The following is a 19041-nucleotide window of genomic DNA, read 5'->3' as shown; positions in this document are numbered from 1 at the left end:
CACCTATGCGTGCTCGTATTGGATATGAAATATGGCAACGACCACATTGGACTGAATATATCCAGGGCATTTTAGGGGAAGATTGTACCAGTGAGCTTGTCGGAAACCTGTCATTTATCCAGTAGAAAGCCAAATTTTGTCTTCAGCAATGCTAGAGAAATTGAGGATATATTTTCGATAAATATGCTTATTTATGCAAATTAGCCCAATCCATTGTAACGAACAATAATGAAGCATTCCAATAATACAAGTTTTACCATTCATAGATCAGTAATCATTCCACAAACTTTTTTGAGGGCTGTATATCCAATCAGATCTATGGCTTTTTCATTTTGATTGTGGCTTCTACCTGCTTTTCTCCCAATAGACTTCCCATCTGGACTCCTGGTCAAATATTCCAGCACCTCCACCCACTCCAGAATCCTCTTTTTCTTCATCTTTATCTCTATCACCTCCATCTACATCAGATTCCTTGTCATTTAATCTTTCCCTTGTTGTTTTTCCTCCATCTCCACCATCTTCTCCTTCAGAATCCTTGGCTTCTTTTTCTACTTCTTCGTTATCTGCATCATCTCCATCTACATCAGATTCTTTATCATTTAATATTCCCCTTCATTCTCCTCCTTCCCCACCCTCTTCTCATACCTGTTCTATGTTTCATATGTCTTCACCATCTCACACCTCCCTGTGTTCTCCATCTCTTCGAGTTGATGTTCAGTTGTATATTCTGTTCATCCTCTCCATGTTGATTGTGGTATTGATTGTATTTTTTGTGATATTTTGCTTGTAACTTCTGGTATTCTTGTTGCTGTTGTATCATTGTTCATCTATGTCTTATCATCACCACGCATATGGTATCGGGATTCTCTCCCTGCATGTACTGATATTCCAAAATAATATGGTGAGTGATTCCATATGCTATTTCATTGTATTTATTTTGAACCATTAAACTGCTAACAGATCACTGAAATCCCCATTGCAAATAACTCATTCCTTTGGTCTTCATTTTTATCATACACCATAAGGGTCCTATTATACTATGGGGTTTGACATCTTTTGTCTGTTTGTCGGGTAGCAGATATTTGTGGGGATAAGTCTACTTCCATTTTTAACTTAATTTTTTGTTGTTGGTATTTTGAGAGATGAAAAGTACAAATTCACACTTTATTTTTGTTAAGCGTCTGTACACCCCCCCTCTCCCCCCGGAATTTTTTTTTTTTAAAGTCCTTCATTGATTTTGGCCTTTGTTGGGCATAAAGTACATGTTAAACAATATTTGCCCCTTTGTAACTTCTTAAATGTGTTACTCTAATTTATTCTTTGAGCACACTAGTGATTGATGGTGCATGCGCAGGAGTGTCACTGCTGTACATGAGAGAAAGCCTCATCTGGGTCATGTAGCATATTTAAATTTAGTAGATCATGCCTTTTTTCAAGATCAGACTTGAAGGAATTGACATTGCAGCAATTTATGACTTTGGATGGGAGATTGTTCCACAAGGTTTTTCAACGCAATATCTTTCATCATGCTATCTTAAATTTTAACTGGCCTTTGAGTCAAAATTTGATAACCAAGTTTCTTTGCAACCAAAACTGTACAAAAGGATAGCTTTACTAGGTAGATCAAAAAAAATACTTACCGTTCGTCGGTTTGAAATTGTTAGCATATGCTTTGATATTGCCATTATTTGAGTATTGTTCCAACGCGTGGTCAAATTGTCATTTAAATGTAAAAAGTATACTTATAAAACAACATCAAAGAATGTGTCGTTTGGTTTTGGGTGTACCAACGTGCACCCCAACCTCACAAGTTTTGAATAGACTAAAGTGGGTCTCCATTTTCGACCAATGGAAATTTCACCAATGTAAGATGGTTTTTCAGGCTGTTAATGACCTAGCTCCACAATATATATGTAATTTGTTCTCTAAGTTATCTAATATTCATTCTCATAATACACGTTCTTCAAGAAATAATTCTGTTAAACTCTTACCGGTAAAAACTGAAATTGGAAGATCAAGTTATGTTCATTCTAGTTCTGTTATGTGGAACAGTTTACCCAATTTTGTTAAGAATTCACAAACCATCTCACAATTTGTTAAACATTTTTGGTATTCTGTTAAAGTTAATTCCCAAAATGCTGATCATTAGTTTAATTTAATTTTGCAGCCCAATGTTACTATTTTATGTATGTATACTTTACCTTTGTATTTTTCATGTATGTGTATTTTTTGTTGTAGGGCCCCAGTGAAAAACAGTGCCTTGATCACTGATTAGGCAACCCTACTAAAATAAAACAAATAAATAAATAAATAAATAAACTATACTTGGGGTTTAAATGATACATGCAATTTATGGAAGATTGGTAACAAGCTGTTAATATCCTCACTGGATCTTCACCGCTTTGAGTATTTTGAGACATCATCTGGTTTCTTTGAAAAACCCAGTCTGTCTTGTTCCATGGATGTTTTTTGTTAAATTACAAACAAATTTAAGCTTTGTATTAGTCCATCAAATGGGGAAACCCTTTTCAAAAATTAGGTATTTTTGTTAGCTCAATTATTTGGAAAATCAATGCATGTGTATCAAGTGTTTTTACTTTAATGCAAATATTTAGACCAAATCTATATTTTGTGACAGCTTTTTACACATGGATGGGCATAGTTTTAAGAATTTAATTTGCAGTGAACAGGGGAAAAATAGCCCCAGTACATAAAATTTAACCACCCCCCTCCCCTCCCCGGCAGCTGGAATAAATCAGACATTTGAAAGAACTCTTTAAAAATGAACTCCAGACCAAAAAATAACTGAATTTTATAAAAAGGTTCCAGAAAAATCTTCCGGGGTAAAAAAGTAATGAAAATGTGATAAGAAATAAGGTACTTATGATTTTTTTTTTAGTTTCCCATATTTTTAGAAAACAATAAGTCACAATTCTTCTTCTATATACCTAACCTGCAAGGGCTGAATTCAATAGATATGGTTTAGTGATCCTACTGTGATTCTGTTGTGATAAAGCCTTTTGCAGGTTTAACCCATAGAGGTACATGCAGTGTCACCTTTTTGGCAGTATCTCCACATTCCAGAAAGCTGAGCGTTTAGCAACATAATTAGAGAAAAATACACTGAGTATTTTGAGCCTCTTTCCAGTGCAATGTGATTTTGCGTTCCTGAGTTAGGGCAGTTTGAATGTAGCAAATCACTGCGATCCTTAAATTGGTAATTTGCAAAGAAAATTTATAAATCACTACTTCTGCGTTAGCATTGGCCGTTTTCGTTCCAATTTTTTATCACAAAAAAATCTCTTTTTGATGCTATTATATCTAAATTCATTTATTTTTTATCATTTAATAGAGGGGAAAAAATACATGTTGCCAATTTAAATATTGATTGAAGATTATTTTTTTATTTCCTAAATGCTCTGTCCCTCCATGGATTAACAGGTAGAAGAAAAATTGTGACTGGCACTGTATGAATATTCATTTTAGTGAAGAGATGATGTTATACCATCACAATTTCCTACACGATTCGATTACAGAAAATGAGAAAAATCTCATTTTCATGCAAAATAAAGTAAATCTGTTTTCTCTCTATAGATCTCTCAAAATGGGAAATTATGTCTACTATGACATATTTCAGGGTTATATGTTCAACTACATTTGCCAAAATTTTTATTTTTTCTTGATTTCATCTTTATGATTTGTGTGACCTGATGACATCATCAATTCACTCAAATTGATATTCATATTGACTGGTCAAGAAGTGTTTTCCGAATCATAACTTCCATCTTTTCATGATTTTTGTACCATTTTGTAGGGAATATTTTTTTTTCCTTTTTATGAATCCAGTTATTTGGGCCTGGAGTTCTTTATTAATTCTAAGTTAAAGAGGAACAAAAAAAAAGGGGGGGGGGGGGTGACATATGATATGTTACTTTACAGTTGACATACACTGTATAACTAGATGTTCATGTAGAGCATTTCATGATCCTCTTTTGACAGAGTCAGAGACGTAACCGCCGCATCTCACCCTACCATATAGCGGAGAGGTGGTGCGGCCTTGGAGAAGATCAGGAGGGATTTAAAATTTTTTTTTTTATCAACGATGACATAGGTACTGTACACATAGATTATGCAGTTTAGTAGTGGATGTATTGAACTAGTCCTTTGATGTGCAAGTCATGAGATCAAGGCTAGTTAAACCTTTAGGAAGACTTTTTGTATTTTGGTTAAATACCTTTTGATTCAAGGCTCTGAAAAATATGGTTCACAGATAGCAGCATTGTACAAGCAGAAAGAGAGAAGAAAAAAGATCTACACAAAGTCTGATCATTGTGATCATTTATTGATCATTAAACACAGAATTTTCAAAATGAATATAATCACTAAGATTGTCAAAAATCCTTAAATTAGCAGCATGTTTCTGCATTTGTTAATGTGATATTGAAAGATTTGGTCCACACCTGTGGTCGATTGTGCTGACATTCAGTAATAAAAAGAAACGTCAATTTTAAGCATTTTTTGGAGGTAACCCCCCCCCCCCACACACACACACACCTTTGCTTTGTATGACCATGATTACATGGTACTCTGCCATAAGGTTTTTTTTTTAAACTTTTTTTTTAAACTTTAACAAAATATTTTCCTTCTCCACTTTTAGGACATGGACTTGTGACAAATAAACCCTTTTTAAAGGGAGATTTTCTCCTGGAATATCGTGGAATATTGTCCATTGCTGATGATCAGGATGATGAGAATGCGGATTACGTTTTCCACTTCTCGCATAAAAGTACCGAGTATCGGTGAGTGATTTTAATGAGTAAAATCCTGTTTCTTCAGTTTATGCTGACTAACATTTGCATGCTTTATACATGTAGTCGAAGACTACATAAAGCATATTATGAAATATTATTATATTATGTTTTAAAAATATCAGCAAAATCGTGAAAGTGTCTGCTAATGCAGTTTTTGTCTCGCCTGAACGATGTTCTGGCAGAGACCTAGTAATAGGAGTGGGCTATAAATGGATGATTCTTGATTTTCTTTTTGCAACAGCATGAAATGACAAAATATTTTGGCTTAGGGTCTGACAAAAATGTACGCCGGGCCAAACTCCATACCTGCCAACCAAAAAGCGGAATTTTTGTCTTTTGCATTTAATTAGGGGGTATCAAATATTTAGATGTTGATTACTATCTGAACACAACAATACCATTATCCATCCACCCGTCTTCTCATAACTCTTTATTATTAGCTGGTATTAACATTAAGAAAGCAAGACGCAAGAATTTCTCAAGATTGAGCGGTGTGCCTTTGTGAATTACAGCCAAAAATTTAGAGCACCTTGCATATCCGAGTCACAAGCACGAAATGCCAGTGAATATTGAAATATTGAAATACATTCTATTTAGAATCATTCACTGGCATCTTTTCAATTTGGTACCGCCCCATCAAACGTAAAAGGACCAAAAAAGTGAAGATTCCGCTTTTAGGTTTGTAGCTCTGAAAATAGAAAATGGCTACCGATTTACCCCCAAACTAGATTTTCGGGCATAACTAGTACAATCTTCCTCTAGTAACATGAATGTCATCAGTCCAATGTTGTTGCTGCCATATTTCATATCCAGTACCAGCCCACATTAGGTGGTCCACTTGTAGAGCTTCATCCCCATGGTCATTCATGTAGAATAATGTTGCAAGGACTATATGGAGGAAAAAGTGGTAGGAGGAAAAACTGGAGATATTGTAGGATGCCAGAGAAGCTGAAACTAGAATATTTATAATTGTTATAATAATAACAATGTCCCATGTGGTCGCTGCCATATTTCTTATCCAGTACGAGCACGCATAGGTGGTCTACTTGGAAAGTTTCATCCCCATTGTCATTCAAGAAGAAAACAATTATATCATCTTTTAGTTCCCCTCTCTCATCCATAATAAAATCGAGTGGTTGTTGAGTTTCAGGAGAGTGAAATATTCTATTCTCAGCTTCTCTGGCATCCTACAAGATTTCCAGTCTTTCCTTCTACCACTGTTTCCTCCATATAGTCCTTGCAACAGTGTTCTACATGAATGACCATGAGGATGACATGACCTACATGTATCAGTGTTGTGGTGCCTTGATGCTTGGCCTTAAGGCCTGTTTTTTTCAATGCCTTTGCCTTGAACTTGGTCTTGGGGTTTCAGGCCTTGGCCTTGGCCTTGCCTTGAGGGGGTCATGCCTTGACTACAACACTGACATGTATACGCGTGCTCGTACTGGATATGAAATATGGTAGCGACCACATGGGACTGAATATATCCAGGGCATTTTAGGGGAAGATCGTACCAGTGCATGACCTTGACAGAAACCTATTATTTATCAAGTAGAAAGCCAAATTTGGTTTCAGCAATGCTAGAGAAATGGAGGATTGTGCAAACTTGATCTAAGTTAATATGTTCTCATACGTTTATACAAACCTAGACTGTGTTACTTTTGCAGCGCATGTTGTCCTCGTACATTTATGCAAACTTGAGCTGTCTTACAATACAATGTCCTCATAAATGTGCGCAAACTTTATCTGTGTTAATATGTCCTCATAGTTTTATACAAACAAAGACTGTGTTTCATTTGCAACGTATGTTGTCCTCATAGATTTATGCAAACTTGAGCTGTGTTACCTACTTTTTTTACCCACTTTTTTCAGTTAACACGTGCAAGCCTATGGGAGTGTGTAAAAATGGTATTATACACAGCCCCAATTGTGGCAGCCCCCCCCCCTCTTTCAAAACGTTCCGCGGCTCCTGCTTAACTTCTTAGAAAAGTGAATATACGTTGCAAGAAACACAAATCAAGTTTGCAGCAACTCATGGGGACTTTGCAAATCTGCAGCCTGTAACATAGAGAGATACGATTAATTTTGCAATAAATCGTATCTCGATATGGTACATAATTTGCCATAGACTTGCGATTAATATTTATCGTAAGTTTAATTGCATGTTTTATAAACCCCTGGACTGTGCTACTTTTGCATGGCATTTTCTTCATACATTTACACAAATACCATGTCCTCATAAGTTTGCGCAAACTTGGTCTGTGTGAAATACCTGTGCAATATCGAGTCTTTCTATCAAATTTGTTTCATATATAATTAAATGTCAATGTATAATTCATTTGCAACGCATGTTGTCCTTGTACATTTATGCAAATTTGAGCTGTGTTACATATTCAATACAATGTCCCCATAAAATTGCGCAAACTTGGTATGTGTGAAATACCTGTGTTGGTGCAAACTTGATTTGTGTAACGTCCTCATAAGTTTACAGAAACTTTACCTGTGTTTTATTTGCAACGTATATTGTCCTTGTACATTTATGCAAACTTGAGCTGTGTTACATTGTTTGCAGAATCTTGATCTGTGTGAAATACCGGTGCAATATAAACAGATAAAGTCTCGTATGTGCAATATCAAGTCCTCCTTTCAAATTTGTTTCATATATAATTCATTTGCAATGCATGTTGCCCTCGTACATTTATGCAAATTTGAGCTGTGTCACCTATCGAATACAATGTCCTCATAAGTTTGTGCAAATGTGTGAAATACCTTTGCAATATAAACAGATAAAGTCTCGTATGTTGCTGCAAACTTGATTTGTGTTTCCTATATAAATTATGTGTTGATATGTCCTCATAAGTTTATACAAAAAAGGACTACAGGTGTTTCATTTGCAACACACGTTGTCCTCGTTCATTTATGCAAACTTGAGCTGTGTTACCTATTCAATACAATGTCCTCATAAGTTTGCGCAAACTTGATAAGTGTGAAATAACTGTGCAATAAGTCCTTGTGTGTTGCTGCAAACCTGATATGTGTACATGTAATGTCCTCATAATTTTACAGAAACTTTACCTGTGTTAATATGTCCTCATAATTAAGTTTAAACAAAGACTGTGTTACATTTGCAACGTATGTTGTCCTCGTACATTTGGTCATTTTCAAACGTGTGAGACGCGACATTTTGAGAGACAAAAGGGCCTGTATCATTCCACTTGGAAATGAATAGTGGATCATACCTATCATATTTGGTAAATTGTAGGATGGTCTCATTCTACTACCAGTTTGAGTTGAATTCTGTATTTCTTAGAAAAATTACGACTACCGTACAAAAAGGGGCGTGAGAGACACGACAAATTTTGGACATGGTTTTTGGACTGCTATCAGTGATAATTTTATTCGTGCCCAACTAAACCTCCGACACTTCCATGACTGCTGGTACTTGTGTACTAGTAGTGTACCTTTCTAAAATATATAGTCGTAATAAATCATCTCGTCTCAGTGATAAATGATTCTCCCCTAAATACTGTGAGAGAAGCGACATCCAACATTTTGTGAAGCCCAGTCCCACATGTACAATTTTTTGTGCAGTTTTCATTTCTCCTATAAGGAGAAGGCGGACATCCACAAATTTTGTGAAAAATGAAAATTCATATTGTATTCACATGGTACGTGAAAGAAAATTGCCCCAAAATATCATAAGTTTTGAAATAAGGCCAATTGACAATTAAACAAAATGTCCACTTATGTTTGAAAATGACCATTTATGGAAATTTGAGCTGTGTTACCTATTCAATACAATGTCCTCATAACTTTGCGCAATCTTGATCTGTGTGAAATACCTTTGCAATATAAAGTCCTCATGTGTTGCTGCAAACTTGATTTGTGTTTCCTATATATCAATGCTCGTAAGTTTACAGAAACTTGATCAGGAAAAAAGTGTTCTTCTTGAACGACAATGGGGATGAAACTTTCCGAGTGGACCACCTATGCGTGCTCGTATTGGATATGAAATATGGCAACGACCACATTGGACTGAATATATCCCGGGCATTTTAGGGGAAGATTGTACCAGTGAGCTTGTCGGAAACCTGTCATTTATCCAGTAGAAAGCCAAATTTTGTCTTCAGCAATGCTAGAGAAATTGAGGATATATTTTCGATAAATATGCTTATTTATGCAAATTAGCCCAATCCATTGTTCATAACGGATGCTAGCACTAGGCATGTACCTGATAGATTTTACCACTTTTTAATGCACTTACAGATTACAAACATAGGGTAAGACACCAAATCCAAACAAAAAGACGTACAAATCACAAAGTTATAGCTGAAAGTGTGATCTGGGGGCAAAGTGGCGGCCATTTTGGATTTTGGTTGGACCCCAAGCCAAAAAAATTGTTATTCCATGTTGAGATAGAGTATTAAATGGAATACAAAAAAAGTTGCAAAAACAAAATGACCAAAAAAGAATTTTTCACCCCTGGATAGCCCACTCCTACTAGTAATCACTTTTCCTGTCTGTTGGTTTTGTTCAACTTGCTCTTGTTTTTCTACTTGTTGATAAATTCGTTCACACTTCGAACAAATGATCCTCAGGTAATACCAGACATGAAGTGATAAAGATGTTGAGGTCAAAGGTCATCTATTGTTTGGTTGCCCTCCACCGACCAATTCTTTGAAATTAGCCCGACCTGATTATTTATATTTTTTTAATTTGTTTTAAAACTTTTCATTCACATAGAAATTCATAAATGGCCATGCGTTTTGAACTCGCCTCCTTTTGTGTTACCATCCCCCAAAATTAAAGCTGACAGTCACGCACCTTTCAGCATAAAAATGCCAATAACTTTAAAAATATTAACTCTTTCCCTGCAAAAGTATACATTTTCTGAAAGGAAATACCCTGAGAATTTCAAAAATGCCATTGAAAATGGGATAGGGTGGAGTTGTAAAATGTTATGATTGAAAATATTTGAAGTGTGATGATTCCAAAAATACATTTCAAAATATATCTAGATCTGCAATTCCTTTACCCTGACTGTTAGTTTCTCATCATATTTGAATTGTTCAGGAAATTCCTTTTCAGATGATATCGAATTGTATGGGGTATCTCTATTCTATAATAGAATATTAATATGCAAATATACGCAAATTCTCAGCACACAAAATTGTCAATTTGGAGGTTAAATTTACAAAAAAGTGATTACTAACAAAATAAAAATAATAAACACAAGCAAATAAAAGCACACTTAATTACCTTTAATTCAAGACCAAAACCATAGGTCTAGCCCCTTGTATACCGAAATTATGAACGTTTAAAGCGAAAAACCCTTAAAATGCATTGACTCCATAGAGTTTGTGTGTGTTAGTATGGTGGAATGTGACATTTTTATCACATAATTCAAGAAAAATAATACTTATCAATAATAAGTGTATACATAATGTAGCAGGCATCATTACCTTCAATATGAGACCAAAATAGCCCCATGTTTGCCAAAGTTATTTACGTTAAACTGTTTCGCATGTCGCTCCCATAGATATACTGTGTACCGCTCCCCCCCCCCCCCCCCCAACCGACTTCGCCATGTGTCATTCTATCTTACGTAGCGTCGTTATTTTACGCGCGAACGAGTTTATATTTGCAGATGTGATAGTTCTGTTTAATAATTAGCTTTAGAATGCTACCAAATTCAAGACTATTACCCTATTTTTTAGGAAAGATATTAACATTTATAGACAATGAAATGTGAAAAAGCGTTAAAAAAACCAACATTTTGGGATGGTGAGTTCAAAACACATGGCCAAAAATACATATGAAATGTGTTTTTCAAAGAGTCATTAAAAATAGTCTACTGGAATTTCTTGGCCCCTCAGTAATTATTTTCCAACAGACAGCAATAGCCATCTGTTTCTGGTGAATAATTTAATTTGGGGGGATTTCTAGGGTCCTGGCAAGTTAGAGGCCAGAGGTTTTGGTCCAATTTTTCATATAAGATGTCAAAACTAAAAATAAATAAAAAAAAAAATTAAAAAAAATGTCCGACCGACCGACACTATTTTTCAAAAGTGGCATTCTTGGGCGACCAAACAATTTTTTTTTCTTGGCCTAAGTGAGTTGAGAACTTCCAGTACTGTGTACTATAGATCTTATTCTTGGTTTGTTCACTCTCTCCAGGATTGATGCATCAGATAGCAATTCTTGCCTCGCTAGGTGGGTCAACGATGATCATGTGCATCCAAATAGCATCATGAAAAAGGTTGCATTTGATAATAAATCCCCACATTTGTGCTTGTTTGCTTTGGTGGACCTTAAAGAAGGTGTGGAACTAACATACGACTATGGAGTAAAGAATTTACCTTGGCGGCAGGTAAATGGAACATGTTCTTGTTTGCTTATATTCTAATGTATGCACTTGGTAAAAGGTGAATCTTAATGGGAAGCTTGCTTATGAAGTAACCTAGTGCTATTAGACCTTTGACATTCAAGATTATTATAATGTGATAAAAGATAGAAGTGTACCTCAATTTTTGTAAATGACTAAATTTTGCTATATAATTAGACCTCACATTGAAAGACAGATCCACATTTCAGAATAAACACTCAGAAAAAACAAAAACCTTCAGGAAAATTTTCTGTTAATGATGATTTATTAATTGTTTTCAAATTAAAAAGTAATTTGAAGTGCCTTGTTAGCTAAGAAAATAAAAGAAGGACAAAAAAATGTTTGCCAAACATGGTTCTGATACCTTTTATCCTCAAATTGGCCCCCCCCCCTCAAAAAAAAAATGATGGGAATGGTGAGCGTAATAATCATCTTTACTATGGAGTCGTTACTATGTTTATGATACATACATGTATAATACCATACCTGTAGATGCCTTATTTGCACTTCCGTATTCGGCCAGAACAGAAAAGAAAAGGAATAAAAATGGGGACAAGGTGAAATATAAAAAGGGAAAAGAAAAGAAAAGGAAAGTTTTAAAAATGCAAGAAAATAAATGGAAAGAAAAGGGGTAAACAAAAAAGATGGCAATGATGAAATGTTTCATGTCTTTCTCTCATGTATTGTAGCCCAGTCTGAAAAAGGAAAAGAACATACCATCTTCGGTAAGTATAGAGATCCTCAATTAGTGTGTTGAAATTGCTTAGTATTAAAACATGCACGTCCTCTCTTGAATATGTAAACAATTTCTATGTCAAATTTGCAGCGTACATGTAATGTTCTCAAACACTTCTGGAAACAAGTTCATTGTTGCATTGCAGTGTAATCTAACAGATTTATGCAAACAAGTGTTACTATCGAATTGTTACAATGTTTATGATGCCTGTAGATGCCTTATTTGCACTGGCGTATTTGGGCAGAACAGAAAAGAAAGGAACAAAAATGGGGACAAGGTGAAATATAAAAAGGGAAAAAAATGAAAAGAAAAGTTTTAAAAATACAAGAAAATAAATGGAAAGAAAAGGAGTAAACAAAAAAAGGTGGCAATGATGTAATGTTTCATGTTTTTCTCTCATGTATTGTAGCCCAGTCTGGAAAAGGAAAAGAACATACCATCTTGCAAAATTCCAAAAACTACAGAATGCGGCCGCTCGGGTAGTATCCTTCTCCCGTAAGCACGATCATATCACTCCTGTCCTCAAATCACTCCATTGGTTACCTGTTGAACAGCGCATTATCTTCAAGATTCTCCTCCTTATATATCATTGCACACATGGATCTGCTCCTCAGTATAACACTTCTCTGATACACCAGTACATTCCTTCTAGAACCTTACATTCCCAAAATTCCGGTCTCTTGATTATCCCTAAGGTCAAAACTAAGTGGGGGGAAAGAATGTTCACGCATGCTGGGCCATCCACATGGAATTCTCTCCCACAAGCCATCAAAGACAGTAGTTCTGCCGAAATATTTAAACAGAATCTAAAAACTTACCTGTTCAACATCGCGTATAATTGATTTTTTTTTCTTTCTGTTTAAGATGACACCTATTTTTCCATAGCTTATTCCATGGCTTAACCCTTTTCCAACTGCCCCCCCCCTCGACAAATTTCATCGCAACCGCTCTGCCATGCGAAATTTTTTCACCGCGTGACTCGCTGATTTTTTACTATCAAGTCTTGTGCAACTTTTAAGACCATTTTCGCGAAAATCGGGCATATGGTTACGCCGCCGCTCACCTTTAGTGCATGCATGTCAGACCGAAAATGGCTCAAAAACGTGATTTTGTGTACAAAGTCTATGTAAAATGTGTTTTCAGTAAGAAATCATAAATATATGAATACCTTCTCTTTTATTGGCTGAAATGAATTATTTTAGCATAAATATGCTTCCAAAATGTTCTGCAACACATTCCATCTAAAAAACAATAAAAAACAAAAGGTCGAAAAAACAAAGAAATTCATAAAACAGTATAAAACATAGGAAATTGATTCTCATTGCAATTTTGTTTACAAGTAGAATTGTAAGGAATCATATAAAGAATATTTACACAAAAATCAGCTTTCTAGGAGCTTTATTTAGTGAAATAGAGCAAAAAGTTTGATTTTATGTATAAATTTGCATGTGTCTGCATGTCAGGATGAACTGATTAGATTTGTGGTTCAGTTGGTCAAAGGTCACAGGGCCAAGAAAAACTTTTAAAATATAGGATTTCCCGGCCAAATTCGCGAGTTTGTCATTCAAATTCATTTGTCTTGCGTTCAAATTCGACGGTTTTAGTGCTGTCGGATATATCTTGGGTTTATATTCCTTTTTCTAGATTTCAAATCTATGAAGTTTTCGTTAGAATCTATGTATGTTTCATTCCAATTAATGAACAAAGTGCTTCTTTCGCTATTTGGTCATTCGATTTAGCGCAACACGATTTTCTGACATCGCGACGGTGTACTTCAAGCATTCTAATTCATTTGTAGCATTCAAATTAGCACTTTGTGCACTAAAATTAATGGTCAATATACATTTCTCGTTTATTAAACACTTTTTATAGCTCATTCTTTTGTTTGAAGATCGTTTTTCATGTATATTTCATCCTATTTTATTTTCTTGCATTTATACTCTTTATATACTTTTAGATTTATCAGATATTCATCAGCCTTTAAGTTTGATTGTTGAAAAAAAAAGACTTACATCTACGGACTTGATGGTCTCAATATTTGTGTAAATTTTCATGTAAGGAAGTTGTTTGTCTTGTGTTTCATCATAAATTTATCACAATTTCATTATGGAGGAAGGGTACAATATTGTGACTGGGGTAGGTGTTTTTGTATCCCCACTTGTCCGGGGTATATGAACATGTCCGTTCAGAGATGCCATATCCCTTGATTTCGCCCCTTCTTTACCTAATGTCTGACTACAAACATATGCTTTGTCCTCAAAATTAATAAATTGAATAACAGAAAAGACCCCAATGGCAAATCATGTATTTAATTGCATGTTTTTAAAGCTGTAAACGTGTGTTGCATTTCTTCCCCCTAACATTCCTAACTTGAATAAACATAATTCGAATACGAATGACAGGTGTTAATTTGAATGATAAAAATGACGCCTCGACAAGTGACGATTAATTTGAATGCTAGTTGAGCAGTTTCTAAATTGAATGACAGATCTATGAAATCCTTCGACCAAAATCCTAAATTAAATACAAAATCGGAAAAATTGAATGATAATTGGCATGGCAAAGCCGATCTGCGCTAAGTTAAATGCAAAGTAAATGAATTCGAATGACAAACTCGCGAATTTGGCCGGGAAATCATCCAAAATAGCTTGTTACCACGATAACTTCAGAACAATTGAACAGCTTTCTACCTGGCTCAAGTATGTATAAGCATAGGAAGATGATTAAATTTTGGTTTCAGGATTTCAAAGGTCAATGGTCACAGGGCCCCAAAAACTTATAAAAATCACCCAAATATTTCTGATCGCGTTGTATAAGGGGTAATATCTTTCTGATCACGTGATGGCGTAGGCATAAATCTTGACCGTGCGCGGTCGAGTATTCATCTAGTTTCAGATCTGCTTACCTTTCAGAGAGAGTTATTTGTGAAAACACATGTGTCACATGTAAACAGACTTGGGGCACTTTATGCTCCCCCCCCCCCAGTTTTCTTAGAGACCAAAAATAGCCCAGTCTTTTTTTAGGATTAACCCTAATCCTATGGGGGGGGGGGGTTAGGCCCCCCCTCGACATTTTTCGTGAGAAGTTTGAAACGCGAAAAGCTCGCGCCATGATTGTTTGTGACTTTTTTGTTTCAAGTCTCGCGCAACTTTTGAGACCAAATTTGTGACAACCAGGTATGCGGTACCGATGCTACGCGCATTTGAAAAAAATTCGTCAAGCCAAATATGATTCAAAAACGTGATTTATGCAAATTGTGTTTTCAGTCAATATTCATAAATCCTGGTCTATTTTTCATTTAACTGGATGAAATGGATTAAAAATGTACTTTTTATTATAGTATGACCCTAATAATGTCACCGACAATTTCTATAAAAAAAACACAATAGAAATAATAAAGTTGAAAAAACAAAGAAATACATAAGAAATTCAAAAAACAATAAAATACATAATAATTTTGTTAGAAATGTTTTCATGATAATCTGTCTGCAACATTAGTAGGAGTATCTAGACCAAAAATCAGCACATTTTGAGCTTCAGTAGGTGATTATTTCTGCGTAATAGAATTCACGCATAATTAATGCTTAATTAGCATAATGAGTGGATTTTTCAAAAATGTAACTATGCAATCTAGGAGTTAACATCACAGGCTATGTGCATGCCGAATTTCCGCGCGATCACGCGATCAACGGCCGAGATCAGAAGGGGGGGGGGGCCAAATAAGCTACACCCCCCTCCCCCCATTGACTCAAGGGATCAAAATATCCCAATGGGATTAGGGTTAAATATGCTGGAAGTATTCTTTCTAGGAACCTGCGTGTTCCTAGCATTATGGTCATGAAGCCCTATGTAGTAAGAACAAAAAATAATAAAGTCCTGGCCATTCGATGAGGAAATAGAAAGATGGGGGTATCTAGAAACCCAGATTTTATCCTCCAAGTAGATGGACCTTTTTGAAGTCAACTGTTTATGTTCAAACCGGCCAGGCACCCAAGCCTCTCGCCTCTCTTTTCACTGCAGAAGTTTGTGAAGACGATAACAACCCTGATGGAGATATTCAAGAAGATGACACCCCTGATGTAGATAGTCAAGAAGTGGACACCCCTGATGGAGATAGTCAAGAAGTGGACACCCCTGAAGAAGGGCACACCCCAGATGGGGATATTCAAGAAGGTGACAAGTCATAAATACATGAGTTTCTTTCATGTATCTAATTGTATACCATCCTATACATGTATTTCCTCTTTCATTGCATCTGGCATCAATTTTTAAACAACTGTAACCTCATAATGTTCCAATTATAAGAAGTTTGGATTTACCTAAAAAATACATCTATTAGTATTTTGTTTTCATTTTTTAGTCATTGCATGTGAATCTATTTCTATACTAACAACCAAAATCTTCATGTTAATTTTCACGTCCCATTTTTATTAGAATAATAAAGTTACATGCATGTGCTTGTAAAGGTGTTGAATAGTTTGGTCTTAACCAAAATTGTAGTTTCTAGCCCTGGATAAAAGTCAGAAAATGCCTGACATCTTATGAGGAAAGCTTGCTTTGTTGGGAGTTATAGATGGACAGGTGAAGATATGCTTTAGTGCAACATTGCTATTTTGATCATATGATCTCTGATGACTTTTACTTTATATATGTGTGTGTGCAGGTAAATCCTTAATTTTCTGTTAACATAATTCAAAGAAATAGAAGGATAAACAATTATACAGTTTATACTGAGATATTTCATGGTATGCCGTTATATGAGTTTTTAGTTAAGAGTCTTAATATGCTTCTTTTGCTGCCAAGTTTTTGAAAATCAAAAGGGGATCATGGAGACACAATTCATCGTCCAATTTTTTCAAAGCACTTTTTGGTTGATTAAAAAATTCTGCTAATTATATATCTAAAGCCATTCTCTGTATATTTTCTCTTTCTAAATTCATCAACTACATTTACCCCTAGTTGTGTGGAGTGATTTAGTTGCCTATTAGATTGTACTTTGTCTCGTAATTTTTTTTTTCAGAGCCCCCAGTTAAGAGAGATCGAACTAAGAGCCATAGAATTGCAAAGAGATCAAGAGGTAACCAGTTCCCGAATCTCCTATTTCAACTTTGAAGAAGTTAAAAGCAGAGAAAATGTATTAGAAACTTGATAATGTGCATAATTTGCAATACTACAATGAAGTACATGGACAAATAGTCCACTTAGTTTCTGGGAGAGGATACACGATTTCTAATTGGCTATTGAAAGGAGTGCAAAAAAAGAAAATAATACAATTGAGACAGAAAAGAAGAATGAAAGAGAAGTTATAAATTGGACAATGGAATGTCCACATTTATATACAAAGTCGTTACATATTTCTGTGCCAGAATTTGTTGCCCGATGTCTTTATGCCTTTATGGAAACAAGTTCCGTGTTACATTTCCGTGTGATGTCCTCAGACATTCATGCATATTAGTTTTATGTCTCATGTAATATTAGTCCAAACAAGAACTTTTTTGCACTGCAATTGTCCTCACACATTTATGGAAACAAGTTATGTTACATTCACAGATTAATGTCCTCACAAAGCTGTTCAATCAAGCCCTATACTGCATTAAAAACACAATTTCTTTCTCTCTGAATAGCAGAACGAGACATAGTGTGCCATTTTTATGTAAATTCAATGAAAATTATAGGGATATTGAAAGGGATATTTAAAAATTATCTGATATTCCCATGTCACAAAGAATGCTGCAATGCATTGCATGATGCAAGCCAGACTGCTAGGTGCGTTCTGCTTTTGCTAGTTTATATTATGTGATTTTTTTTTTATTTTAACACCACCGCCAAACAAAAGTTGTATAGGTCGGCCACTTGGTCCGTTGGTCCATCTGTTTCAAATTTTGCTGATCAAAGCACTTCTTGTTTTTTAGAGATGCTTTTAATATTTCACACACATATAGGTCTTGTGAATGTAAAACGCCCTGTTTTCATGTGCCAGAAACTATGATGCCATGGTTACAGCACATGGCAATAAATCAAGTAGAAATATTGCAGATCAAATTACTTCCTCATATTGAGCAATGGTCAGGAGATTCAGTACACACATGGAGGATGGGGTATTATAATCATCTTTACTTTGGTATATTTTTATGCCTCCGCCCACCGAAGGTGGTGCCGGAGGCATTATGTTTTCGGGTTGTCCGTCCGTCCCGTTTTCGTTCTCGCGATAACTTTAGAACCAATAAAGGTATCAACTTGAAACTTTTGTCATGTATGCTTATGGGAGGGACAATGATCTGATTAGATTTTGGAGTCATGAGGTCAAAGGTCAAAGGTCACAGAGGCCATTGAATACATGAAAATGCACTTGTCTTGTGATAACTCAAGAACGATTCCACATATCAACTTTAAACCTTGGTCATGTATGCAGATGGGAAGCCCAATGATCCATGCAAATGTTTAGGGTCATGAGGTCAAAGGTCAAAGGTCATAGAAGTCATGAAATACATAAAAATGGCTTTTTCTAGGGATAACTTAAGAGCAGTTTGACATATCAGCTTGAAACCTTGGTCGTGTGTGCAAATGAAAAGCACACTGATCCAAGCAAATTCTGGAGTCATAAGGTCAAAGGTCACAGCGGTCATTTTATACATGAAAATAGTCTGTTCTCGCTAAAACTTATAATACGTTTAACGTATGAACTTGAAACATTGGTCATGTATTCATATAGGAGGGATAATGATCTGATAAGATTTATGGATCTATTAGGTAAAAGGTCACAGGGGTCATTGAATACAGGAAAACAGACCATGGTTTAGCTTATCAACTTGAAACCTTGGTCCTTTATGCAGAAGGGAAGTACAATTATCCATAGGCCATGAGGTCAAAGGTCACATAGGTCATTTTATACACGGAAATGGCCTTTTCTCGCAATAGCTCATAATTTGTTTGACAAATAACTTTTATCATGCGAGGATATGGGAAGGACAAGGGTCTGATTAGATTTTAGATTTATGAGGCCATCGGTCACATATGTCATTGAAAACATGAATGTTCAATTCATGTTCTTGCTATTATTAGTATGCAGTATAAAGGAAGTCATGTGTTAATCTTATTCAGTTAAATAT

The 19041-nt window shown here is 35.4% G+C and overlaps 1 protein-coding gene across 1 annotated transcript; it reads left to right on the top strand.

Annotated features, from left to right (window-relative positions):
• Positions 1-1422: 1422 nt before the first annotated feature.
• Positions 1423-16015, top strand: LOC115925266 (histone-lysine N-methyltransferase PR-Set7-like). Its single transcript, XM_030988908.1, has 5 exons — positions 1423-1501; positions 4658-4799; positions 10989-11181; positions 12342-12427; positions 15919-16015. The coding sequence occupies exons 1-5, from the start codon at positions 1423-1425 to the stop codon at positions 16013-16015; spliced, it is 597 nt and encodes a 198-aa protein (XP_030844768.1).
• The last annotated feature ends 3026 nt before the right edge of the window (positions 16016-19041 follow it).

The sequence above is a fragment of the Strongylocentrotus purpuratus genome, unplaced genomic scaffold, assembly GCF_000002235.5.
Source record: "Strongylocentrotus purpuratus isolate Spur 01 unplaced genomic scaffold, Spur_5.0 spur5_scaffold_18, whole genome shotgun sequence".
Classification (NCBI taxonomy): domain Eukaryota; kingdom Metazoa; phylum Echinodermata; class Echinoidea; order Camarodonta; family Strongylocentrotidae; genus Strongylocentrotus; species Strongylocentrotus purpuratus.
This window is presented reverse-complemented; position numbering and strand designations above follow the sequence as displayed.

Coding starts and splice junctions, on each gene's coding strand:
- LOC115925266 (XM_030988908.1), top strand. CDS start 1,423: ATGCCTTTTTTCAAGATCAGACTTGAAGGAATTGACATTGCAGCAATT. Junction 1,502..4,657: donor ATGGGAGATTGTTCCACAAG/GTTTTTCAACGC, acceptor CTCCACTTTTAG/GACATGGACTTGTGACAAAT. Junction 11,182..12,341: donor AGAATTTACCTTGGCGGCAG/GTAAATGGAACA, acceptor CATGTATTGTAG/CCCAGTCTGGAAAAGGAAAA.